Genomic DNA, 25,530 nt, shown 5'->3' on the forward strand with positions numbered 1-25,530 from the left:
GCCAATCGGCGACACATCTAGTTCAACAGATTTTATTTTGTCCAATCAGCGACGAGTATTCTGAGACCACATGGTGAGTCAACCAATCGTGCGATGAAAAGGAAACGCCCATAAACTACGGATAGTCCGGAGGGACAAGAGACATTAACCTTTCGCAGCTGTCCGTTAGCTTAAACATGGCTTCGTTGATCATCGGCCCTGCGTGCCTCCGCTGTGTTGTCAGGGCGGGAAGGCTCACACACGAGCACCGGACTAGCAACACATTGTGTTTAGGCAGAAGGTAGTTATACTACATTCTACATGAGACAACAGTTCTTGTTCAAAGGAGCCGGGCCATCTCCCTCATGCTGCTCGTGTAACCGCGAACGCGAGGCGGCTGCTACCCAGAGATGCTCTTTAACATACAGCTGGAGGCTTGTTTAAACAACTGGGACGTTAAACCCCAGTGAGACAACCACTGCAGCGTATGTGCGTGTTGCCATCTGTTGGTATCTTGTGTCAAAAGGATTGCCATCTGACTTCCTCTCTCCCCTTCCCGACAGGTATGCCACTGAAGGAGACAACAGGGCTCCTAAGATATACACCAGAACTGGAGACAAAGGTTGTCGTTCATCTTAACTTGGAAAACAAGTCCTGTGCATCCCTGTTCTCGTGCACGCGCTTCCACAGGTTGACTCGAGCCCTGCTCTGTCCCACCAGGTTTCTCCAGCACGTTCACAGGAGAGCGGAGGCCGAAGGAAGACCAGGTGTTTGAAGCCTTGGGCAACACGGACGAGCTGTCGTCAGCCATCGGGTAACATTCCTACTTTCAGTCAGTCGACTCCAGAACTCGTTCGGTCCGCCTGAGCTCCAGTGACCGTGTTGATTTGGACATTACAGCTTGGCCAGAGAGTTCTGCCTGGACCGAGGCCATACGTTCACATACCAGCTGGACAAGGTGCTCATGTTGCATTCACTAACTTCCGTTATTGCACATGAGCCAGATGTCATAATTCCGACAGTATTGTGCCTTTCATTGCAGATACAGTGCATTTTACAAGATGTGGGCTCCAATATTGCCACTCCTCGATCAACTGCAAGAGAAAGTCACATGAGTAAGCACCTGCTGGCTTACTGCAGTAGAATGTTGCCTCGTCTGCTTGAAGATCGGGTTTTATTTGTATATCTCTTCTGTTTTGTAAGAGAAAACTACATTTACTGCACAGCCAACTGCCGACCTGGAAAACTGGATTGATAAATTCACAGAAGAACTCCCTCCACTGACCAACTTCATTTTACCTGTAAGCCCATTTGAGACGCAGGTCTGGTGAGTCCAGGTGTTCCTGTTGCACTGATACTTGTGTGATGCGTTGCAGTCGGGAGGGAAGGGCAGCGCCGCGCTGCACTTGGCTCGGACCGTGTGTCGGCGAGCAGAACGCAGGTCAGTGGCAGCTCCTCGTCTTCAATGACATGAGCCCGGTTCTGGCTCCGCAGGTTCTGATCCATCTTTGCCGTTCTTCCAGCGTTGCTCCAATTGTGCGAACTGGTGAGGCCGATCCAGATGTTGCCAAGTTTCTGAACAGGTCAGTCCAGTGCGGGGAAATAAATGTGTTTTTTATGGCTCTATTGCACAGTCAATAAATATCCCCACATTTTTACTCAGATTAAGCGACTACTTGTTCACCGCGGCCAGATATGCAGCATCGAAAGAAGGCAAAGAGGAGACGATCTACAAAAGAGCCGACTGAGCTGATGCCACACGAAGAATGAGACTTTGGGGATGCTTGGTTTGCAGAGATTTCACTTTTATTGTAAATATATCAATAAATATGTGGCCAAAATGTGTTCTAGTTTGGTGCAACTTTCTTCTTGGTATAATATCGCAATAAATTCAGTAATGAACTTACATGACATTCACATTTTGCACAGGTTGGTCAAACAGCATCTGAGATCTTTGAATACAGCAGCATATCACAATTGGCATCACCCAGAGATTGAACAGCACTTTATATATTGCTCTGTTTAATGTGGCTGCACCCCAGTACATTTTGTTTTGACTAATGTTGCACATCATAAGAGTTGAGGACTTGCGGTACAATCAGCTTTCCTCCGACATGGCTTTGTTGTCACATGATCTGGCACCAGCCCTGGCTCTTCTGGGACAGGGTGCTGGCCCACGTCATCAGGGACAGGTTGCGGTCCTCATAGGGTGGATAACGCAGACGGCTCACGCACTCAAACCGGGTGCCTCTGAGCAGGCACGCCTTCCTGTGAGAGAACGCATCAAAGCTGTGGCGGCCATGGTAGGAGCCCATCCCACTGGACCCTGTGAAACAAAGAGTGGTCATCACTATTGTTCCACAACTATCTCGTGTAATTTGTACTCTGCTGCCACCCGCTTACCGACTCCCCCGAACGGCAGCGCCACCATCAGACTCTGCAGGATGCTGTCGTTGGAGCAGAAGCTCCCGCTGGAGGTCTCGCTCATGAGCCTGGAGACGACCTGCGTGGTCAGAGACCTCTGGATCAGAAGCCACCGGCTGCACCAATGTGGCGTCTTAACACGAGTCGGTCACGTACCTTGCTGTTGCTGGAATATGCGTACACACAGAGGGGTTTCTCCTGCTTATTAATAAAGGCAATTGCTTCCTCCATATTGTTTACAGTCAGAACAGGAAGAACTGGGCCAAAAATGTCCCGTTGCATGATGGGATCCGATTCTGCTACCCCCGTCAGAATCGTTGGGGCTTCAGACAAGAGAAAGAAGGTCGTTAACAGCATTAGATGCAATGCATGTCACACCCTTTGCCTCGTGTTGATGCATACCGATATATCTCTCTGCTTCTATCACCTGGCCGCCCACAGCCACTCTGCCGGACCTCCACAGCAGCTCTCTCGTCCGGTTGAAGATCTCGAGATCGACCATGCGGCCGTAACTGCGAGACTCTCTGGGGTCGGCGCCGTAGAACTGCATCAAGCAGCACTTCAGGGCCTGCAGCAGCTGCGCCTGGACGTCCGCGTGGCACAGGACGTAGTCGGGCGCCACGACACTCTGCCCGGCGTTGTGAAAGCGGGCCCAAGCAATGCGCTGTGCGGCGGTGGAAACGTCGCAGTGTCGGTCCACGTAACACGGGTTCTTGCCCCCCAGGATCAGGGTGACGGGCGTGAGCGTGCCGGCTGCAGCGCGAGCAATCCTGCTGCCCTCCTCCCTGTTGCCTAGGGGTCGACAGACGGGTCAATGCATGACTCTAAAGCAGGCACGTGCACAGGTAGACCCCTGGTGGTGCTCAAGCTCCTCCCCTTTTGCCCTGGGTGAGAAAAGGGCACTCTATGCTGAAGCCTTTTTATATTTAAGACTAAAAATTACTCTGTCATCAATTCCCCCCCAAATGTGTTTTGATATCTGACGGGGAATTTATTTGACTTCTTGTGAGAATTTCGCCCTGACATGCTCACAATGGTTTTATAGCTAAATGTACCTTTACCTGTAAAGAAGACATGGTCAAATTTAAGTTCCACAACTTCCGGCAAGTCATTCGTGCCAGCCAGAATCCCATGGAAACATTCCTTGAGGAAAACAAGAATGTTAGATCAGATAGTGTGTGTACTGTTGCATTGGAGGTCCTTCCTGCTCATAAACACACACGGCAGTCCCACATCTTCAAAATCATAGTTTGAGAGTAAAGTTGGTCTTGAATGTCTCGACTCATAACTTACATCTTTAAAGTCTTGTGTCACATTGACACCGCTCACTAGAGTCTGAACTAATGCCTCCTAAAAGCTCACAGACCAACGTCCTACTCCTCAAAGTAGATTCATACAAATGAGTCATCAGGCTCAACCGATGGGATACACGAAGACTTTAAAAAGGGACAATAAGTGGGATTTAAAAAGTAATGCAGACAGAAACAGACAAGCGTCTCCTATAATCAAAAGAATGTTACGCAATGCTGGAATGTTATTGAGTAAATTCTTTTGCGCTGAAAGGCCTTCGGAACATTTCCCTTTTTGAAGACAATGCTCTGCCGTTTGACTCACGTTGTCCAGGTAGCAGGGGACGAGGCGATGAAGGAGCTCCGCCGTGTGAGGGGTGCGCTCACAGGGGCTGATGACGGCACAGTTCCCTACACATTAAAATATGAGTCAGTCAGCCTTTGTGAGGACAGATATTACTAGAATTAAACTGATTAACCGAGTCTCTGCACCTGCTGCGATGGCCCCGACCAGCGGCACCAGACACGTCTGGACCGGACTGCACCAGGTCCCCATGATCAACACCACCCCCAGAGGCTCACTCAGGACGAGGCACTCGTCCAACGTGGTGGACTGCAGTCAGACACGCATCAGGGAACAGAACTCAGAGTGAAGGTTCATTACTGCACGCTTTGACCAGAAAGACACAGGCAGCAGCACACGGCAGAGGTTTAATCTGCTGTGGCAGAGCCACCACGAGTTCTTTGTGGCCGCGAGAAGTAATGCCCTCAAAAAAAGATTGGGAAAATTACAAATATTCTCAATAATATTCTGAAGACGGTAAACTCACCAGGTTTCTTTCCACGTGCTGCGGCTGCATCCACGTCTTGAGGTTGTTGATGGCATGAAGCGCCTCGTTCTTCACCAGAATCAGTTCTGACACGACGGTCTCAAACCTCGGCTGGTGAGAAGAATAAATCATTGGATCCATACGTCATTGTCTCCCATTTGTGATCAGCAGTGACTCCGGCGGAGTGCTTCGCCCCCCTGACCCCTGACCTTATGGAGGTCCCGTCCAAGAGCGTCCACAAAGTCACACTCGTGTTCCTCGAGCATCCGCACCACAGCCTCCAGCTGAGCCAGTCTGAAGACCTCCGTGACGGTGCGCCCCGCCTGGAAGGCGACTCTGGCCCTCCTCAGCAGACCCACACACTGGAGAGGGTACGTCTTCAGCCAGGGCTCCCCCAGCCGGGTCCTGAGACAGAAAGTCACTCGCTGTTAACACTGCAGGGCAATGAAAACACCCTCAACCCCAAGAGCCTCACCAGACCTTCTGCATGTTAACCGGCCATTCCTCTGACAGGCAGAGCACACCCTTTTCTTCCCACTCATGTCTATTCCAGCTACAATTCTCCACTGCTGGAGCTTTTCTGAATGGAGTTAGTGTGCATTGAGCAGTTAAGTAGAAGCCCCACGAAGGGAATCCCACAACATTCCTCTCACAAGTCCAGCCAATCAGGTGGTGCACTAATAGTCTTGAACCCAGCCACTGGAGGCGGCCTCTAGAGGCCACCTCCAGGCCACATGATGCCTCCAGTGGGCCTCGAGGCCACCTACCGGCCCGCATGATGCCTTCAGTGGGCCTAGAGGCCACCTCCAGGCCACATGATGCCTCCAGTGGGCCTAGAGGCCACCTCCAGGCCACATGATGCCTCCAGTGGGCCTAGAGGCCACCTCCAGGCCACCTACCGGCCCGCATGATGCCTTCAGGGGCCTCTGGCATCAACTGACGGAAGTTACCCTCCTGACCAAGGAGACCAACTCAAAGTACGCCGTGTGTTCCCCGTGTCGTACCGTCTCCTGCTCATGGCTGCTCTGCAGGTGGCGGGTTGTGAAGGCGCTCCGAGCCACGCAGTGGAGAGCGGGAGACCTCCGCCACGCCGAGGTGCTGAGACACCTTTTAAACCCACAGCCTCCAGTCCATGTCTCAGACTGGGCGAGAGGTCGATCACCGTCAGCAGCACTCTGCAGCCATGCGCAGGTGATCCGCTCCACAGGTGTTTGTGATTAACTTTAATTTAATGTTGAGTCGTATCCAGCGCCGCCTCATAAGGCTACGCTGAGCGGAGGGCGCCGAGTCCCGAGGGGCAACTAAAGATCATAGTTATAATAATTATAATGACGATATTATTTCAGTATAGACATATTAGGCATGGCCGCCTCTTAAAGGGCCGGTGTAACTAAAGCGCTGCATGAACTACTCCCGAACATATTGTTAAATAACTCTCTTTGCATTTGATTATTGTTTATTTGAAAGTAGAAATATTGTACACAACACAAATCCATTTAATTTGAAACCTTTAAAATAAAAGCATAGGATTTAAAGCTTATCATATGTCTTTCAAGCCGTCAGGGGCCGCATAAAATGACGTGGTGGGCCGCGTTGGGCCCGCGGGCCTCGTGTTTGACAGCTGTGTGTCACTGTGGTGCGATCACTCTCGCGTAAGGACAAGTTTCCTCACTAAACGAAATGCAACAATTAAATACATGAGTATACATTTACTGAATTGTTATTTATTATTAAATTAATAAACACCAGGAATCGTAAAAAACATTTTTTTAAGTTAACAGAACACTTTATAATGTATATATGAAACACTGTCAGCCAGTGCTTTGAGGGAAACTACACACATGACTTAAAGTAAATGATTTATATAATACTGGTAGCCTATACATGATTTAACATTACACTGACAAAAAGTATCACACACACACACACACACACACTAGTGCAGCCATTCTCAAAGACACTTGAACAAAAGATGAATCGTTCACAGGGAGCGTGGGAACATTTCGAGGGTCATTTTTATGAGCTGTCGTCCTAGAGGATCGTCTCGGTCAGCAGCGGAACACTTAAAGTCTGACCGGCTCCTGACATCATGAACCAGAGGAGCGACCTCATCGCGTGACGAGCTGAGGTCGCTGACCTCTGCTGCTCACTGAAGCGTCGCATGTCGTTGGATCCGTTTCAGTGGAGGAGGAGGAAGCTGGAGCCAGATCCTCCGGATCGATCCGTCCCATCAGGACAGAGTTCTCTCTCATGAGGATTCAATACGACCAATGTTACACTTTATAAATCACCTTTTCACAAGTTAATGACCACGATATTAGAATCATGGCAACCAGGACCACAATGCTCTCTAGCCTGTGTATTAACAAGTTTCCATACTCATTCATGACGAGAGGTTTGTTTTTTGCATATTTACCTTCGCATTGAAAATGCCGGAAGGTTATGTTTTGATCGCCGTGTATTTATTTATTTATTTATTTGTATGCGTGTTATTCGCAAAACTCAAAAAGTATTGAACTGAATCGCATGAAATTTGGTGGGATGATTGTTTATTATCCGGGGACCAGTTGATTAGATTTTGGGATCGATCGGGTCAAAGGTCAAGGGTCACGAACAGGTCAAAATCTTTCACAGAACTCAAAAAGTATTGAACCGAATCGCATGAAATTTGGTGGGATGATTGTTTATTATCCGGGGACCAGTTGATTAGATTTTGGGATCGATCGGGTCAAAGGTCATGAACAGGTCAAAATGTTCTTGAATCGCATGAAATTTGGTGGGATGATTGGTTATTATCCGGGGACCATTTGATTAGATTTTGGGATCAATCGGGTCAAAGGTCAAGGTCATGGAAAGGTCAAAATCTTTATTTTACCATTGCACGATACATTTTTGTCCAATTGGCATGAAACTAATGCCAAAATGTTCATAATTCAATGCCCAATCTTGTGATATGCGAAGGTATGCGCTCTACCGAGTGCCCGTTCTAGTTAAGAACTTGTTAATGGTTTGATATTTACTTTTTAACCCTTCTTTGGAAGTCAAGTCTTTCTGGTAGATCACTTCCTTCCTCAACGTGATGACCTAGTTGAACCCTGTGTTGAGTAATATTTAGACTGATAACATTTCCTCTCGTTTCGCTTTCCGCAACATTTCCATCCAAAGGAACTTAAAACAAAGCAAGAAATCAGTTCATGACATCATGTTGACAGGTGTTGAAACCCAAAATGCTGTTTCCGCATGGCTCAAAGGGTCCACAGAGATCGGAGGGCATCGTATTAGACCCTGTTGTTGTTGTTGGTAGAGCGGGTGTTAGTTAAAGTAGAGAATAAGTCCAGGTACATAGCCCCCATTTCTATGGCTTGTTTCCAATATATGTGGTTATTGGTTACAGTCAAACATGTGAGAGCAAAGGGGGGGGGGGGGGGATATGAGGCACTCAGCATTATCCAAAAGGAGTTGAGAAAAATCTTCAGTTTTACTATCATTAAGTATGAAGACTAACATCATTGACTCACTTTACTTTTCAAGGTCAAGCACAGACAACAAGCTGCTGCGTCTGGTTTCCTGGGCTGGAGCACCGGAGACACGGTCAGCTCCTCTTTCAATCAGATGTTTATAAAAGCTCCAGCAAGGACGACTTCTCCACATCCAACAGCAGCAGGAACAGATTCTCTCCTCGTCAAAAGTCCCCGCTGCAGCAGCAGCAACGAGGCTCGTTTTCAACCGAGAACATGGAAGCCGGCGGCTGGCTTGAGGGGGAGAAGTGGAGGTCAAAGGATGCTCCTCAAAATGGGACATCATGTAATCACAGGATCGCTGCTGGGAGCCATGGAGCTGGAATACAAGACATCGATTTGTCTTCCACTGTAAGAGATGCATTATGTTCAGCAGAACATTTTAAGACTCGATAATAATGGGGTCCAAGCTCGTAGGTATATTCACGATGCACCGCTCGGCTGCGCTCCATGTGTGTCGTGGTTTGCATCGCATCTGGATTGCTTTTCAGTTTGCTTAAAGTGGGAGTGTTGGATCCGCGCGTGATTCTGTTAAGCCTGAGAATGAGAGTTCCAGCCACTATATATCTGGATTTCATCAAGTTAAATACACAACATATTGAATTTTGTAAATGGCAAAAGAGAGATGCTCAAAATTGGATTGTGCTGCAGAAACATGTCAGCGAGCGGCCGACGTGGAGCAGATCCAGTTTGACAAAGAGACAGAGGGAGAGTCCTCGGGTCCTTCAGCGACGCCCTCCTGCCACGGCTCCGGCCTCTCTGGCTGCTCCACACGAGCCTCCTGTGAAGGCGGTCCTGACCGAGTTAGGAGAGCTCAAAGCCGGTGTTCATGCTGATGGCGTAGCGCAGCTTGTCACGCAGGATGCTCTTCTTGCTGTAGTTGGGCAACTTGAGCAGGTTGAAGCATGTCGACGACGTGGGAAGTCGACCACCGGGCTCCTTCTTGCGGATTGTGAAAAAGCCCCGAAGAACGCTGCCGAGGGTGTCTCCGGTGTCCTGGACACGGGGAACGCTCCGTTAGTACGAACCTTTGAGCTGCATCAACTTACTCCTTTCTTATTCTCACCTGATCATCTGAAACTTCCACACAACGGATGGAGAAAGGTGGTTTGAGGTAGGCAAACCCTAAAAGAGGCGGCCTCGAGCAGCTGGTAACAAACTGCGAAACACACAGCAGCCAATGAGACAACGGCAAAGCACAATGAACAGCTTCAGGCTGTGAAATGTACAAACACTTTACTTTAAGGAACATGGCCCTCTCTTCAGAAGTGAAGTCACTGGACATGATGTCCCACAGCCAGATGATGACGCGATGGCTGCTGTGAAAACCGCCATAGTAGACCGTGTGCTTCCTGAGAAAGAGAAGACACAGGATGAGCATCTCCTGCTCAGGAGGCACAGCGGAAGGAAAGCGCTCAGCGTTTGGATCGAGGAGACGTCACAATGAGTCTCACTGGCTCAGCAAGAAGAGTTTAGTCTGCTCAATAAAAGATGTCTGCTGCCACCTACTTGAGGTCATCGAGGTCCATCTCTGCATTGTCTCCCGAGACGAGACGCTGAACCTCAGGCGTGGAAAACATGTGCAGCCACTCTAGAGTAATAATGCTGCGGAAGCCCCGGATGAATGCCGCAGTTTGCTCCTTAATCTGCGTGTGCATCCGGAAGTGCGCCATGAGGTGGATGTAGCTGATCCTGAGAGACATGTTGGAGTCAGCGCTGGACAGCGAGTAGAGCACACGACATCTGAACCCTTCCACATTTACAAAGAGTCAGGAGCCTGTTCATGTTTGGAATGAGTCGAGTTGACATACTTGTTTTCGTTGGTGACTTGCATGGTTTTCCCTCCAGGTATCAACTCATGACAGACAAGCTGGAAGGGAACAAAGTGGCTCGTGAACTTAATCCCAACAATCCGGGAACACGTCTTCCTCCATGTCTGTTCCTACCTGCCCCATAACATCTTCATCGTAGGATAACGACAGTCCTAGATCCCCGATATCTCCATCGTAGCGCTGAACACACAAATCAAATGAAAGATGGAGGTCAAAATGGGATCAATTACTGGCGGACCATTTGCTCCGGTGTAATTCCAGCCGACCTTAATGGAAGTGAGGTTCTTGTAAAACTCAGAGTCCAGCGAGGGCAGCTCGTCGATGGAGCTGTAGAAGGTGGTGTGGTGGTGACCCATGACTTGACTGAGGAAGAAAGAGGCAAAAGGGACGTCCACAACGATGCCCTGAGCACGCAGACGGTGCGGTTACACAGATGACCAAGATTACCCAACAGTATTCAGAGGATGACCACGTGTGTGTCTCGACACACCTCATATATGGCTTTCCCCAGCATCTTCCCTACAAACTCAAAGAGCTGCAGATGGTTCTCATGGATGGAGGACGTCGGTGAAGGGTACAGCCTTTCATTTCCACTCGTCGTCTACGGAACACAAGAATCACACGAAACAGTCGGATCCATATCATCGGCAGAAGAAAAGAAAACCAGCTTTATTACGTCTTTATTACCCTGAAAAGGTTGAGAGCGGGGTTGAACACTTTCTTAATGATCTCCTCGAGGAACTCTTTGAACACTCCGTCCTGATCGATCCCGGCCTCGTCGACTCCCAGGTCGTTGACAAACTTCACACGAATGAGGCCTTTAATGGAATTAGCCGGTAACCTGCGGAGCTGGTCGTAACCGTCCTGAGGACGGACCAATGATGAATGTTATTACGGAAGAACTGGAATGGACATTTTTGCTCTCCTCAAAAAAAACGATCCGATCTGTCGACTCCATACCTCCAACATCCGTGAGCGCCGAATGGTGATATGGGTGACATGTGGTGACGCGGAGCTCGTTTCTACCAATCCTAAACTTTCTTTCTCCTTCGTAACGATGTTCCTGAACAGCAGCACTCTCTAAAATGAGAAGAAATATACATTTTTTAATTGAGACTGAAAAATGCCTCTTTGCCTCAAAAGAAAAGATTCTTTTTCCTCACGTTTTTATGTGGGATGACATGTGGGATGTACTGCAGTATAAGCTGGGCTCTTTTCTTGCCTTTCTCCAGCTCTTGGAACAACAGGCTGGGCTTCAGGTCCCTGAACGCAACACCAGAGATGTAGAGGTGAGCTTTTAAATGGGGCCGCGAAGCAGAAGCCAATGTGTTGAGCATATTAACAGCTGTTCAGTGTTCGTATTTACTTGCGTAGCCAGTGGTCATCAGGGGAGAACCGCCGCCTACAGTCCCGCTCATACAGCACCATCAGCCAGCCGTGAACACTGTGGAACAACTCCAGCTTCTCTCCCTTCGCATTTTCTATGAGATACAAAACAGCTTCTTCAGTAAAACCCACTCATCATAGCGGTCATCAGTGGTCACACACTCACCTAAGATGCCCTCCCAGATCATCTTGTACACAAAGGTGTTGAGAAATAAAGAGATGGTGATGAGTTCTTCAATCTTGAAAGATGTTTGTTCTTCATATACTTCAATGTCATCCAGTATTCTGTAACACATTGACGGGGCTATTTAAAGTTGCTCCTACATGGGGCATTTCATGCACACCGCAATAAATAATAAATAAATATTAAATTACGTGATGAGGTGGCGTGAGCAGTCACAGAAGAGCATGAGCATAGCCAGCAGCTGCTTGGACTCTTCAGTGTCGTTATTTAGACACTCCATGAAGAGTTTGAGGCCTCCCTGAGGGCCGAGCTCACAGATGAAGGCCCAAAGTTTGGGCAAAAGGTCATCAAGGTACGTCAGACCTGCAGGGCATGCAGTGGCAGACTTCATCATCAACGTTACAGGATGCTTCCCAAATACTTTGGGATACTTTTGTTATATTTCACACGTCTGTATGAAATAAGAACGATCGGTACCGACCGGTGAGTATCTGGAGTCGTATCTGCGTTAGTGTGGACAACGCCGTCTGGTAGAGCACACAGATGCTGCACACCTTCTGCACTTCAACGGAGTCGACCCGCTTCCCTCCGACCGGTTTCAGGATGTTCCGTACAGAAGCCGACTTCTGAAACGCACGCTTGAAGAGGTCTGTCCAAACGGACACAAAACAAAGCGCCGTCAAGGAACCTCTTCAAGCCTTTGACGGTCAGGATAGGGTTGCGTTTATAACTCACTTTTAACGGGCAGATTGTTCTGTGAGGTGCTGGGCTGCGGGGGCGGGGGGGTGGGCTCCTGACTCTCCAGCTTTTTAGAAAGCACGTCACTGAAGAGTGTCCGGATGACAGCAACACCCCAAAGGTACTGCAGCTGCTTCGTGACCAGCGGCATCGATTCATTCAGACTGCAGAGAGCGGGACACAGAGGAGGAACATTCATAGAGTAATACTGAAAAAGTAGACAAATAAGTATGCTTTAGGAGGTGTGGTTTTACACAGTCGACATAGACCACACAGAAAACTACAGCTCCTCCTGTTGGCTGTAAACCTTTCTTCTGATGTATATTGTGGGTCTCCTGGGAAACCTTTTCCATATCGAGTATGTCACTGACCCGTAGTCTACCGTTTGGGAGAACCAGCCCAGGACAGGGTGCCAGTGGGTAAGGTTGGACTTCTTTTGGGACACATATCTCTGACAGTAGGACAGCATGTCAGTCAGGTCCTTCACAAAATGATTGGCCTCCTCTTCAAGGACTTTCTCAGTCAGGTAGCCCAAGTGAATCAGGTTGCCTATCAAACATGGAAAAGGTGCAGTTGGCAAAAAATGAACCGTCCACTGGACACACAATAATTCTCTCCGTACACAATGAGATTGAATCAATGCACATATTTAACAAAAATACTATACCAAGTAAGCAGAGTGTGTGGCTTCCCTCGAGACACACGCAGATGTCCAAACACTGTTCCTCTCGGCTGAGAAACAGAATGAACTTACGCAGCAGGCCATGCGTCTGGATGGACGACATACACTGTTGAGAAAGAGAGTAGGTTATAATATCTGCTCTAACAGTACACATTATTATTATTATGCAATAAAAACATGTGGTATGTGACAGGGCTTTAACCTCTGGAGTAAGCACGCTGAGGTGGGAAACGACGGCTGGAACTGACATGATGTGAAGGAGGAATGATCTCAGGAGGTTATCAGAGAAGTGAGCAGCAATGACGGGCCTGGAAAATAAAACCACAGAAAACTCAACGCTGACTGGATAGAACACGTCTCCGCCACTTCATGTATTAAAAATGGAATTTAAACTTATTTTAAATAGCAATTACAACCACCAAACTACGAGCTCCCAGCTCACCTTAATGATAAAGAGAAGATGGCTGTTAGAGTGCCTTTGGAGAGGGATGGTTTAGAACGAGCCAAGCCATTAGTCAGCAAGATCTAAATAAGAAAAGTGAAGATGGCATATAATGTGCATTATTATTAAGAATAAGATAAGAAGAAAGTAAGTGTGATAATACTTAATTGCGTCTATTGATGAAACTGAAAAGTATGAGCTTTACTACTGAACCTGCAGAACTGAATAGAATCCTTTTTGATTGAGATGACCCATGATATTTTCACAAATCCTCATCAAAGCAGGTCTGAGAGCTTCTCCTAAAATAATGAGGGGGAAGTATTGTGTTTTGTTTGCAGAAAGTATATCCTGCAATGACAAAAGAAATGTTCATACCAACAACATCAGCTCGACTGCAGACTCACCCTTCCCTCTGACTATCCGCCAGGTTAAAGTGTCTGTGAAGGTCACCAGCATGGAGAGGTAAAGCGTCACCAATTTATTGTCCTGAAGTATGTCAGGCTGCGTAGGACAAAACAGACAGGGACATGTACAATTAAAGTTATAAAACTCATTTTAAAACACGTCCAATCAAGACTGACCTTTAAATGTTTCAGTAGCTGACAGCAGGTCCACAGCACGTCTTTGATCTGCTTCAGCCAGGGGATGGTGAGGTCTTTGGAGAGCGCCAAGGAAACGTACCAGACCTGAGGGCCAAACGTGAGAGCAGTCACCGAGACACTCGTCTATCCAGAGACGGCTTGGTGTGCGGTGTCTAAAGTATATGCACACTCACTTTAGGATCATTTTCCACCTCCATGCTGCCAAGGATTGCACGACAGAGCTTCTCGAACCTCTGTGCAAAGTGAAACCCCCAAAAAAGAGTTTTAACAACTTGTGTTCAGTTTAAAACTCTCCAACGCCTCCACAGAAGGTGAGCATCACAAGGGCAAAGAAACAACATGAGGAAAGTGACCCAGCGTGTAATTATTGTGTGTTATTGACTGTTGCAACTCACCATCTTATCCTCTTGGCGATATACGAAAAGTAATTTCCTAGCAATTTTGAAAATTGAAAGTGCATTTCTTTTGGATGTCCCGATTTCATGAGCTTGGAAATAGTCATCGACGTCTTGCCTGGTGGGACACAGACATTATTATTGAGCCAACCATTCCACGACCAGGATGGAACCAAATACGTACTATTGATGCTCATGGCAAACAGACGGAGCTCAAAGATAGCTGAATAATACATCTGCAATCAATAAGACGAGAGACTACCGTATCTGTTTCTGGAGTCTGCAGCGACAGAGGAACCTCCTGACCAGGGCTTGGATGTGTGTTGCTGAGTTCTCCTTGTCCTTCTGTCCTCTCCTGTCCTCCCTGGCCTGCCGAGCTTTGTCCAGGAACTCGGACTTGGAGCTTTGGGTGACGCTAAACATGGTGCACCCTGGAAGAGAAGCATTCAACACACGTTATACACACTGATCATCCGCATGCGTCTGTTGATCGTAGTGGCAGAGCTCTTATCTGCGCTTCAGACGTGTTATGATCCTGTAGCTGCCCATGGGTGCACTTACGTGTGATTTTCCTCAGGTGGAGATTGTGTCTAGCCTTCAGGCTCAACTGGCGCTACACCTCCTCAGTCATGTGGTTGCCATCGAGATCCGAGCAGGAGGGAAGCGAACCGAAAGATTAGGAGTGCGTTGCCATCTGTGGAGCAGCGGGCGACAAGGACGATGGAGCTGGGCTAGTGGGTTAGCACACAGGGCTAGTTCACCGCCGGGCGGCTCGGTTCTCTCTCACGGGGAATCTGTTCACATCCATTCACCGGGACGTGTCCTCAGAGCCATGTTAGGGTCGAGTCTGCATCAATGACAACCGGAAAAACACGGACGACACACTTCCCAAATGTAAACAATGAGAGGAGATCCGTACATTGACTGCGGCCATTAATCCCCTGTGTCGCACTAAATACGTCCGGGTAGTGTTTGTCTTGATTTATAAATCGTTACATGAGAGGGTTTGTGAAGAGAAAGTCTTATAAAAACCAAACTGTCTCTCTTAAAACGATCTATCTCAGTGTTGTCGCGACACCAACTGTGTAACTTCGCTCTTGGATTAAGGTTCCGTCCCGGCGGTTGAGCGAGCGGCGGGGGACTGTTATCACTGTGACTCCCTCCACAGCGGAAACGGGGAGGCTGATGTAGTTTAAACTAAGTTCCTCAACGTGTTTGAAGTCGTGTGGCAGACAGTGAGCTCACGCGACGCGGTGCACGGCGTCTCATTTGACCTCACCTTGAACACTGTCACGTTCAACTCCGTCATGTTACCTGTCCCTTTAACAATGACGTCATGTTTATAACTGCGCAGCGGTGGACCGGAAGGAAGTGGGTGTTAGCTGACTGACGTTAGCGAGCTACAACTATTCAGCCTGCTGCGGGTTCCATGGTAAATATACTTGCGTTTTATATCAAATCCAACCACAAACCAGTTGTTGGCTTTATGTAGAGATGTTCAAACAACTAGTATCATAATATGTATATGTTTTGCCAGATGTGTGATCATAATGATAACTTTAGTTTATGCTATCTCTTTAGCTTAGCTGGCTCATTAGCAGTGTCGGCTAACATAATGTAATAACTGAGTTGTTCCGTGTTTACCACGCAGGGGGAGGTGGACAGCCCTTCAGCCGGCATAACGCTGGTTCTCTGCCTTTAGATACTCATACCAGCTGCAGAGGAACAGTCTGAACGTCACTGCTGCCTTTAGATTCTCTCCTTACTTTGACTTTCCCGTCGCTTCATCGCGGCAGCCCGAACGCGAAGACAAACACAAAGGAACATGTCTTTAAAATTGTACTTTAAGTATGAAAGACACCATGACTTAGAACTAGATGCAGTTCTTTAGGTTGCTATTGACATATTGCGAACACACATTTGTGTAATTGTTTGTAGGAAAGCTTTATACACAAAATAAAATACATATTTAACCTCTATATAAATATATATATATAGCTTTTTCGTGTGTGAGTCCAGCCTCGGTAATAAAGCGAGTCATTTGCAGAGAATCTATCTCCATTGATCTCGAGCTGCGTGTTAATAATCTGTTTCCACTCATGCAGTGACAGCCCTGATTCAGGTGTCACTACGTTTGACCTTTTCTTTCCCAGGAAGAGATGTCAGGAGAGAGTGTGGTGAGCTCCGCAATGCCGGCTGCTGCAACCCGGACCGCATCCTTCAAGGGCTCCAGCCCCAGCTCTAAGTACGTGAAGCTGAACGTGGGCGGGGCTCTGTACTACACCACGATGCAGACGCTCACCAAGCAGGACACCATGCTCAAAGCCATGTTCAGCGGCAGGATGGAGGTCCTCACAGACAGCGAAGGTGAGTGGTTGGTGAAGGCGTTGAAATGATATGATCTGTTATGAACTAATGTTTCACCGTTTTATAACCTAAGGTTGGATCTTGATCGATCGCTGTGGCAAACATTTTGGGACAATCCTCAACTACCTTCGAGACGGAGCAGTGCCACTCCCAGACAGCCGGCGGGAAACCGAGGAGCTGCTCGCTGAGGCCAAGTATTATCTCGTCCAAGGCCTCGCTGATGAATGCACCGCTGCCCTGCAGGTACCGTCTCCACTTCGGCTCGGCAGGGGAATGCATTATGACTTCACACGTTTTGTAAAATCAACTCCACAGAACATTTATTCAGTCCATTTTCTTTGGAAATGATTTAAATAAGTTTTAAAGGTTTACATTCAGTGGACTGCACTGTTTATTTAAACAGTATATAATATACAACACATAGTTGCATATACTTCATCCTTTTGGACTAAGTTATCTTGTTATAAACTTTTACAGGTGGAATTGTTTTAATGGAAAAAATGTATTCATTATTTTCTTGTTCAGAACAAAGAAACTTATGAACCACTTTGTAAAGTGCCTCTGATGACATCATCTAAGGAAGAGCAGAAACTTATTGCAACCTCAAATAAGGTCGGTTATGGATGGATTTCTTTTACACAATGTGCTGAATTCCTCATGCTCAATATCAAGAATAAGTGTTATTTAGAAATGAGTCTTTTACGTTGTTGTCTTTGCAGCCGACGGTCAAACTGCTGTACAACCGAAGCAACAACAAATATTCATACACCAGGTGAGTTCTCTCTGGATGTCAGATTAATAAGAAACATAATGTGGTGAAATCATAGAAGTTGTTTGAATATATTTCCGTCCTTTTTTCCTGCCAGCAATTCTGACGACAACATGCTGAAAAACATCGAGCTGTTTGACAAGCTGTCGCTGCGCTTCAACGGCCGAGTGCTCTTCATCAAAGACGTGATCGGGGATGAGATCTGTTGTTGGTCCTTTTACGGCCAGGGACGTAAGATTGCTGAAGTGTGCTGCACCTCCATTGTTTATGCCACCGAGAAGAAGCAGACAAAGGTGCGTCTCTTGTCTGGTCACTGAGTTCTTCTGTGATCTTAAAGCTGCAGTGTGTTGTTTGCATGTCTCTCGTCTGTTGCGTAACACTCTCCTCCTCTGCTAGGTGGAGTTCCCTGAGGCACGCATCTATGAGGAGACCCTCAACATCCTCCTGTACGAGTCCCACGATGGGAGGGGTCCGGACAACGCCCTGCTGGAGGCCACAGGGGGCGCTGCAGGCCGCTCGCATCACCTGGACGAGGACGAGGAGCGAGATCGAATCGAGCGAGTTCGTAGGATTCATATCAAACGACCCGACGACCGCACGCACCACCACCAGTGACCTCTCCTTCGACCCCGCCTTGCACCACGCGTGTGCCTTACGCCCCCAGCGCCTTTCTACTCCCGCTCTTCTTTTACCAGCTGCTTGTCCCAGGAGACGGCGAGGAGGTGCGCGTCACTACGTCGTGGTGACGTGATTCATTGTGTGACGGGCTGCAGGGCTTTGTTCTCCGTTTGGTGACCATGATCACTTCTATGACCGTTTCTGCTCGTGTGCAGAGACCCGAGTCTCAGTTTTACCTGATTGTGTGAACACGAGTCATAGAAAGAGTATTGTTGGTATACATCAGTCTGCTGAGGTCCTTAAGGAGAACAATGATTATCATGTAAAGATTAATGTACATGCGTTCTGCTCCTTCCGACCACGGGTCCACTGTGAGGTCACCGATGGATTAACCGGATGTTGTACCCAATGGGGGCACTGTTGTACTCTTACAATATGCTACCATGGCTATTTGTGTAGCCTGTGGATAATAGCGATTACTTTTTATTTGAACTGTATTACTTTTTGATAGTTAAGATCTCTCATGGGTCAGACATGTCACTGTCGTGCTTCTGCCATATTTAGTTTGAACATGTATGCATTGTCCCTTCACGCCCCGACATGGTCACTAAGTCATGGAGGGAACCTGCGCTGTGGCCTGAGGCGTTAATGCACTGAGGGGATTGGATGAAGTGACTGTAACCAGAGAGCGGGACGGGAATCCTGTCTGCTCTGAGCGGGGCGAGACCCGCCCTTCATCCCCTCGTTCAGAATGTCTGCACACGAGAGGCTTTAGTAGAAATGTCTAACAATCACAGGACGTGTAGGTCTGTACAGAAGTGAACATATATGTATGTTTTATATTTATACATACTTTGTCACAAATAAATTTCTACAAATATTCGCGTTCCGTTTTAAATGTGCATACTCCCATTGTCAGTGGAAATAAAATAGTATAACACGTACGGCTTCATCTTGATAATTAAGAAATGACACATTCTTTGTGATCAGTTTATGAGTAACTGGATCAGTATAGAGTACTTTGTTTGGTTTACAGTTGAGGCACAGGAAGATGTTACAAGTTGATGGTTTAATATTCTTGTGTGGAAAAGTAATTGATCATGAATATGTCCAGATGAGTGTTGTGGGACAGGCGGCTCATCCGGGGTTTCCAGAGAGCTTCTGGTCCGACGTGCTGATGTCCGGGGTCTCCTGATGAAGTATGCAGGGGCTTCTTGTGTGTCGGCTACCGCGTCCTGGCCCGAGTGGAGACCTGCAGCGGCAAACGGCTCGGTTCACGCCGCGTCCCTTTGTCAGAGCATCACGCGTCACGGCGGCCTCTCACCACCAGGAGGTGTCCGTTCTTGGCCCGGCACACCTCGGCCTCCGGCCCGCTGCTGAAGTCCACCGCGCTCTCTTTCCCCGCCTGGATGTCAATCTTGATGCTGAGTCGGTGCACAAGAGTTTTAGGTTGAAGCGCGTGTCAAACCCAGCCTGTTGGATCTCACTCACCTGCCCTGAACCACGCTGATGGCGTTCTGCTTGTTGGCGATGACACTGAGTTTGGTCAAGAACTCAAACAGTGGGTCGCACTGCATCACGAGGTCCCCCTGAAACGACCATGGAGACCATCAGACACGTGAACATGGAACATGTTGGTTCCACTTTATGTGAACTGTTCCACTTCCACACAGAAGAGGCCGTTCTGATAAGCCCACATGTGAATAATCTAATCCTCATACCTTCTGTTTGGGGTCCTCACATGTTATGTGGAATACGATGATGCAGTCCGTCAAGTTACTGACCGAAATACCTGCAACGAGTAATTTACAGACACTTTGAGCCCAAAATGAAGACGAGCTGATCGTGGATGACGTTGCCCTGACCTTTCAGAGAGGTGTACAGCACCCTCTGTTTGACCTTGGCGTCGTCGATCAGGTGAGCCGCCGTCTGGGTGAGGACGAGCTGTCGGGCTCTTGGTTTGAAACCGTTCCGATCGTATTTAATCACCGGGACGCCGTACTGTGAGAAGCAGAGCGCCGTGAGCTGGGGTCGCTGTGAGGCTGTGTCCTCTGGGTGCACAATGACACTTATTACCTGAATGTGCTCATGGCCAATCATCTGAAGGGCTCTGATGTCAACATCTTGCTCGCCTAGAGATATTAGATGATGTCAAGACGATCCTCAGGAGAAGACGTGGTGTGAATGGATCTGCGACTCACCGATCCTGGTGTCCACGAAGGGCTGAGCGACACTCTGTGGATAGCTGTCCTTTCTGCCCTTGAAGATGGAGCTGGTGACGGCCTTCAGGTGAAGCTGACGGGACACACGGTCACCACGACCACCAGAACACACGTGGTCTCGGCGTGTGTTTACGTACCTGGGCTTTTCTCTGGGGGGTGATTCCTCGCACATACCTCCGCACCATCAGACGGGAGTGAAGCTGCCGCAGCAGCTCGGATGTCTGGCGCACACAAAGACACTAAATAAAAGCTCCGCTTGAATGCAACTGGTCTTGCACCAACGCGGATGAGTCGCCGTACCTCTGCCAACACGGCCGGGGGACTTTGCCAGGTGGTTTTATCCAGAACCGTCTCCGGCAGGTTGCCCTTCAGCCTGTTCAGGTAGTTCTGTCTCACGAAGGCCAGGTACTCCGAGTTCTCCGTGTTTCGAGCTTGTCCTCTGGTCATGTAACCTTTGATGAATCTGAAGCGATTGTGAAACATTGCATCCGTGAACATGTGACCTCACGGCAGAGAGGAGCCGTGTCGCGAGGCGGCGTCTCACTTCTTGATGACCTTCACGGCCCAGGCTCTCTTCTCTCGCTCCTTCCGAGCCTGCACTCCTCTCCAGCAAGTTTCAATCTTCGTGGCTGGAATAAAGAGACGAGCGGCTGTGAGAGTTTCCTTTCCCCGTACAACTCAACGTGAAGCGGCGTGGCTTTTACCAGCTTCCTTCTGTCTCTTGAACTTCCCCTTTGCTTTGTATCCTTTGTATTTGGCCTGGAGCCTCGTGGCTGCACATGCAGAGCAGAACATGACATCGCTGTGCAGTCAGGACGGACACGTAATGACACCAGGTGTGCACTCACCCAGCTCGTGTTTACACTTCTCATAAGCATCCTCTGTGGCGTACAGTGTTCTCGGATGACGGATGAATATTTTGGTACTTAAACAAAGGAAAACATCCACATGTGTTGGGGTCACTCAGAGAAGGTGTGCTCGCTGCCGTGTTGAGTTCGTGCTGTCCTCACCGTCCCATTCTGTATTCATCCGGCAGGTAGCCCAGATGTTGAACCAGCACCTCCACTCCATCAGCAGGCAGGCCTCTCCAGTGAGGCCAGGTGGCTGGGCACAGGGGTTTATACCTGCAGGCGGAGCACACCCCACTCACTGAGACGGACCAATGGAAGCATGAGGCACACGTGTGTGTGGTCCTTCATACCTTTTTAAGAAGACCTCATATATGCGTCTGTACGCAAAACCAGCTCTCCTGACTCTGAGGTGCTCCATCAGGCCCAGGTACTTCACCTGGTGTCGGATCAGAGCTTCATCAAAGTGACCTGTGTGTGTGTGTGTGTGTGTGAGAGAGAGAGACATGAATCAAACATCTCCATCGTGTGACCCGAATAGTTTGATATCTGTCGTGTTGATTCCAGTACCGGGCTGCTTGGACTCGTTGGACTTCAGGCAGCGGATGTACCAGGCCTCTTTCTTCACCAGGACCTCTGTCAGCTTCAGCAGGCTGCTCTTAAACTGGGTCGCCACCTACAGACACACACGAGGGCGTAATCCCCGCAGGCCGTCTGTCACGGACACATGGCGTAACGACGACGGTCAGACTGCCATGACGTCTCAGTGGTCACTTGAATCAGTGGTTCTCAACCTGAGGGATCGCGACCCACAAGGGGGGCGTCAAATAATAGCTGGGGGTCACCAGATGGTTGTGGAAGATCAAAATAAAATAGTGTATTCTAATCTAGGGAGTATATATTTGTTTACATTTCATCCCGAGTACTATCTGGTAGAACCGATCCGCACACTTACATCTATGCAGAGAACATTTATCCCTGCAGTACCATCTAAGTCCACAGGGCCTGGAGCTGATTGGACAACACCTCTCTGTTCAGACTGTACTCACAAACAACGCATTACTTATTTACACTATTTATTAGAGACATGAAAATGGGCCCGGTGACCGCCAGCCTAAATATTCTGGGGTGTTGTGACTCAAAAAGGTTGAGAACCAGTGAGACCCCTTTGCGTCTTTGTGTACTAGAAAAGCGCTATACAAGTCTAAATTATTATTATCATTATTAGTTTTAGTATTATTACCCCTCCTTGTTTTTCTCTATAGAAAACTCATCCCATCAAAATGTCAGACTCCTGTCTGGACTACAGTCCTTCCTCTGGTACATTATGTGTTATTTCTGTAGATACCAAATAGTTAAGCAGATAAAGGACTCCTCTCTGTCCTGGTCTTGTTAGACCTTAGTGCTGCATTCGACCATGACATCCTATTACAGAGACTGGAGCAGTCGATTGGCATTTCAGGCACGGCACTAATTTGGTTTGATCTTTGTATTTGTAAGATAACCACCAACGTTAATCACGGAGTTCCACAAGGTTCTGTGCTTGGACCAATTTTATTTACCTTATACATGCTTCCTTTGAGCAATATTACATAAACTTTCATTGTTATGCAGATGACACTCAACTATATTTATCGATAAAACCAGAGAACCAACTCTGTAAAATTCAAGCATGTCTTAAAGACATAAAACATGGATGACCTGCAACTTCTTGATGTTAAACTCAGACAAAACCGAATTTTAATCGGCCCTGAGCACCTCAGAGATCAATTATCTGGTGATGGATTCTGTGACGGCATTGCCCTGGCATCCAACACCACTGTAAAGAATCTTGGCGTTATCTTTGATCGGGACTTGTCCTTTAACTCCCACGTAAAGCAAATCTCAAGGACTGCATTCTTTCATCTAAAAATCAGGCACATCTTGTCTCAAAAGATGCAGAAAAATTGGTTCACGCGTTACGAGACTGGATTACTGCAATATCAGGCTGCTCTAATAATCTGTGTTCTCACTAAAACACTAGCTGCTCTGCACTGGCTCCCAGTATCAAGAATCACTTTAAAATTCTTCTCTTAACCTACAAAGCCTTGATTGAGAGCTACGCCACTAAATGCGGACTACTTGTAGTTCCTAGAGTCTTAAAAGTAGAATGGGAGCCAGAGCCTTTAGTTATCAAGCTCCTCTTTTGGAACCATAAGAGTAGACTTAAGACCTTCCTCTTTGACAGAGCTTATAGTTAGGGCTGAATCAGGTTTGCCCTGGTCCAGCCTATAGCTTGCACATCTGCCTGATGGATAATTCCTGCTCTGACTCCCACTGTCCTCCTCCTCCCCACCGCCATCTGCCTGAACTATTCATAGGATCCTCCTCTGTTGCTCTCCTCCAGGTTTCTTCCCTTTTCCCCTGAAGGTTATTTGGGGATGTGAGGTTTGGGGCAGATGTGTACAGATTGTAAAGCACTCCGAGACTAATTTGTAATTTGTGAAATTGGGCTATACAAATAAACTGAATTGAATTGAATTGAATTAATGTGATAATGGGTGTTGGCGTTTGTCATGTGATCTACTCGTTGTAGATCATTTGTTGGTTTGCATGTTGTTGTTGTTGTGTATTTTATTCAGTCAATCATTGCAATACAAGACAATATTAGTCTATAAAATATACAAAACAGAAAGACTGAAAATGTATAGGTAGAAGCAAAAATGCTTATATATTCCTATCCTAAATTATTATGATCAAATAAATCAGATAATTAATATAAAATAAAGAAAAATATATCTTATTGATTGAAATGGTTCAATGGATTCTCCTCCCCCACAAGGACCAGGACACCAACGCGTGTCCTTGTAACTCTGGGCATCGTCACAGTCCTGCTGACGAGTCTAACATCTACACAGCAGAGCAGGAGAGGAGCTCCATGGACTCAGAAGAGGAGCTCCATAGACTCAGAAGAGGAGCTCCATAGACTCAGAAGAGGAGCTCCATAGACTCAGAAGAGGAGCTCCATGGACTCAGAAGAGGAGCTCCATGGACTCAGAAGAGGAGCTCCATGGACTCAGAAGAGGAGCTCCATGGACTCAGAAGAGGAGCTCCATGGACTCAGAAGAGGAGACTCAGAAGAGGAGCTCCATGGACTCAGAAGAGGAGCTCCATGGACTCAGAAGAGGAGCTACATAGACTCAGAAGAGGAGCTCCATAGACTCAGAAGAGGAGCTCCATAGACTCAGAAGAGGAGCTCCATGGACTCAGAAGAGGAGCTCCATGGACTCAGAAGAGGAGCTCCATGGACTCAGAAGAGGAGCTCCATGGACTCAGAAGAGGAGCTCCATGGACTCAGAAGAGGAGCTCCATGGACTCAGAAGAGGAGCTCCATGGACTCAGAAGAGGAGCTCCATGGACTCAGAAGAGGAGCTCCATGGACTCAGAAGAGGAGCTCCATGGACTCAGAAGAGGAGCTCCATAGACTCAGAAGAGGAGCTCCATGGACTCAGAAGAGGAAGAGGAGCTCCATGGACTCAGAAGAGGAAGAGGAGCTCCATGGACTCAGAAGAGGAAGAGGAGCTCCATGGACTCACGGTTTCAGGTCTTCTCCTGGTGTCTGAATCCATCGTGGAGAAGCTCTCTCTGACGATGGCGTTCTTCGCCTGACAAATCAGCTGTGAGAAGAGATAACACTCAGATTAAAACACCAATGCAACATTAGGTGTGACACTCAAACAGCTGCTTGTGTGACTGACAGCAGCTGAAACTAAAGTTACTATATATTTTTCTTCACTTGTCAAACACAGATATAACAAATAACTCTGCATAGCAACAGCTGTTGGAACGGAGCCATCATGAATATGATTCACATGGTAATAATACAACATAGAAAGCACTATGCTAGCAAGGCTATGAGGAATATTTATTGAACTTTAGCATGAAGGTTGACACTATTGATAATAACCAAGGTACTAAATAAGTTCCAATACACAGCACCACTCCTTGCCTCAAATAATATATGTTAGTTAACAGACTTACATCTTTTATATTTTTGTATAATAGGTCATTGTTTTTGTCCAGGAAACCTAAAACACACCAAAACAAACTGTTAGTCGGTTGAAAACATGAAAAGGTTGTTTGAGTAACAGGACTTTGTGGTTTCTTTACCCACAACGCAGTAGGTGACCTCCCCGGCGTAATGCAGGAGGCGGAAGTCCCCCCTCTCCAGAGTCTTACGCGTCACTTTGTCAGCCAGTTTGTGCCTGCAGTCGAAGAGGAGGAGAGAGGGATGAAGAGCAGTCGAAGAGGTGGAGAGAGGGATAAAGAGCAGTCAAAGAGGTGGAGAGAGGGATGAAGAGCAGTCAAAGAGGAGGAGAGAGGGATAAAGAGCAGTCAAAGAGGAGGAGAGAGATGAAGAAGGAAG

General features: G+C 47.7%; 5 protein-coding genes across 10 annotated transcripts in view; 2 read left to right on the forward strand and 3 right to left on the reverse strand.

Moving 5' to 3' along the window:
- The first annotated feature begins 159 nt into the window (after nt 1-159).
- On the forward strand, nt 160-1,822 carry mmab (metabolism of cobalamin associated B). Of its 2 annotated transcripts, XM_056418005.1 has the most exons (9): nt 160-280; nt 543-601; nt 700-793; nt 880-937; nt 1,022-1,094; nt 1,183-1,280; nt 1,356-1,420; nt 1,503-1,562; nt 1,643-1,822. In XM_056418005.1, the coding sequence occupies exons 1-9, from the start codon at nt 177-179 to the stop codon at nt 1,725-1,727; spliced, it is 696 nt and encodes a 231-aa protein (XP_056273980.1). In that variant the 5' UTR covers nt 160-176; the 3' UTR covers nt 1,728-1,822. The 2 variants fall into 2 exon arrangements, with proteins under 2 accessions (XP_056273980.1, XP_056273979.1); XM_056418004.1 differs by having other exon boundaries at nt 880-1,094.
- aldh3b2 (aldehyde dehydrogenase 3 family, member B2) lies at nt 1,763-5,069 on the reverse strand. Its single transcript, XM_056417998.1, has 10 exons — nt 5,003-5,069; nt 4,732-4,927; nt 4,523-4,633; nt 4,185-4,305; nt 4,018-4,103; nt 3,465-3,546; nt 2,806-3,195; nt 2,560-2,726; nt 2,383-2,482; nt 1,763-2,305 (listed from the first exon to the last, which is right to left on the reverse strand). The coding sequence occupies exons 1-10, from the start codon at nt 5,062-5,064 to the stop codon at nt 2,106-2,108; spliced, it is 1,515 nt and encodes a 504-aa protein (XP_056273973.1). The 5' UTR covers nt 5,065-5,069; the 3' UTR covers nt 1,763-2,105.
- Nucleotides 5,070-6,226: 1,157 nt separating this feature from the next.
- Nucleotides 6,227-15,378, reverse strand: ube3b (ubiquitin protein ligase E3B). The gene is made up of 27 exons (XM_056417995.1): nt 14,863-15,378; nt 14,564-14,732; nt 14,302-14,419; nt 14,080-14,139; nt 13,886-13,990; nt 13,709-13,805; nt 13,518-13,603; nt 13,305-13,387; nt 13,065-13,170; nt 12,848-12,968; nt 12,552-12,729; nt 12,178-12,344; nt 11,924-12,091; nt 11,634-11,805; nt 11,425-11,543; nt 11,239-11,353; nt 11,036-11,135; nt 10,833-10,952; nt 10,560-10,736; nt 10,363-10,473; nt 10,139-10,276; nt 9,987-10,052; nt 9,852-9,910; nt 9,550-9,732; nt 9,281-9,392; nt 9,107-9,199; nt 6,227-9,036 (listed from the first exon to the last, which is right to left on the reverse strand). The coding sequence occupies exons 2-27, from the start codon at nt 14,722-14,724 to the stop codon at nt 8,845-8,847; spliced, it is 3,207 nt and encodes a 1,068-aa protein (XP_056273970.1). The 5' UTR covers nt 14,725-14,732; nt 14,863-15,378; the 3' UTR covers nt 6,227-8,844.
- Nucleotides 15,379-15,640: 262 nt separating this feature from the next.
- Nucleotides 15,641-18,937, forward strand: kctd10 (potassium channel tetramerization domain containing 10). Of its 4 annotated transcripts, none has more exons than XM_056417999.1 (7): nt 15,641-15,733; nt 16,455-16,668; nt 16,742-16,911; nt 17,194-17,280; nt 17,388-17,440; nt 17,535-17,730; nt 17,834-18,937. In XM_056417999.1, exons 1-7 carry the CDS (start codon nt 15,731-15,733, stop codon nt 18,050-18,052), a joined length of 942 nt encoding a protein of 313 aa, XP_056273974.1. In that variant the 5' UTR covers nt 15,641-15,730; the 3' UTR covers nt 18,053-18,937. The 4 variants fall into 4 exon arrangements, with proteins under 4 accessions (XP_056273974.1, XP_056273975.1, XP_056273976.1 ...); XM_056418000.1 differs by having other exon boundaries at nt 15,661-15,733; nt 15,953-16,668; XM_056418001.1 differs by lacking the exon at nt 15,641-15,733 and adding an exon at nt 15,740-16,149.
- Nucleotides 18,938-19,031: 94 nt separating this feature from the next.
- Nucleotides 19,032-25,530, reverse strand: part of myo1ha (myosin IHa) — a 26,641-nt gene continuing 20,142 nt past the window's right edge. For both annotated transcript variants that reach the window (XM_056417997.1, XM_056417996.1), the window contains 18 exons: nt 25,275-25,369; nt 25,146-25,192; nt 24,701-24,781; nt 21,696-21,801; nt 21,479-21,596; nt 21,288-21,401; nt 21,126-21,202; nt 20,982-21,050; nt 20,822-20,906; nt 20,578-20,740; nt 20,415-20,498; nt 20,257-20,350; nt 20,132-20,187; nt 19,921-20,056; nt 19,777-19,847; nt 19,547-19,644; nt 19,380-19,479; nt 19,032-19,307 (listed from right to left, as the gene is read on the reverse strand). In XM_056417997.1, the coding sequence (XP_056273972.1) occupies nt 19,281-19,307; nt 19,380-19,479; nt 19,547-19,644; nt 19,777-19,847; nt 19,921-20,056; nt 20,132-20,187; nt 20,257-20,350; nt 20,415-20,498; nt 20,578-20,740; nt 20,822-20,906; nt 20,982-21,050; nt 21,126-21,202; nt 21,288-21,401; nt 21,479-21,596; nt 21,696-21,801; nt 24,701-24,781; nt 25,146-25,192; nt 25,275-25,369 (1,621 nt within the window). In that variant the 3' untranslated portion in view covers nt 19,032-19,280. The remainder of the gene's footprint in view (nt 19,308-19,379; nt 19,480-19,546; nt 19,645-19,776; nt 19,848-19,920; nt 20,057-20,131; nt 20,188-20,256; nt 20,351-20,414; nt 20,499-20,577; nt 20,741-20,821; nt 20,907-20,981; nt 21,051-21,125; nt 21,203-21,287; nt 21,402-21,478; nt 21,597-21,695; nt 21,802-24,700; nt 24,782-25,145; nt 25,193-25,274; nt 25,370-25,530) is intronic.

Source organism: Pseudoliparis swirei, chromosome 7 (assembly GCF_029220125.1).
Source record: "Pseudoliparis swirei isolate HS2019 ecotype Mariana Trench chromosome 7, NWPU_hadal_v1, whole genome shotgun sequence".
NCBI classification, from domain to species: domain Eukaryota; kingdom Metazoa; phylum Chordata; class Actinopteri; order Perciformes; family Liparidae; genus Pseudoliparis; species Pseudoliparis swirei.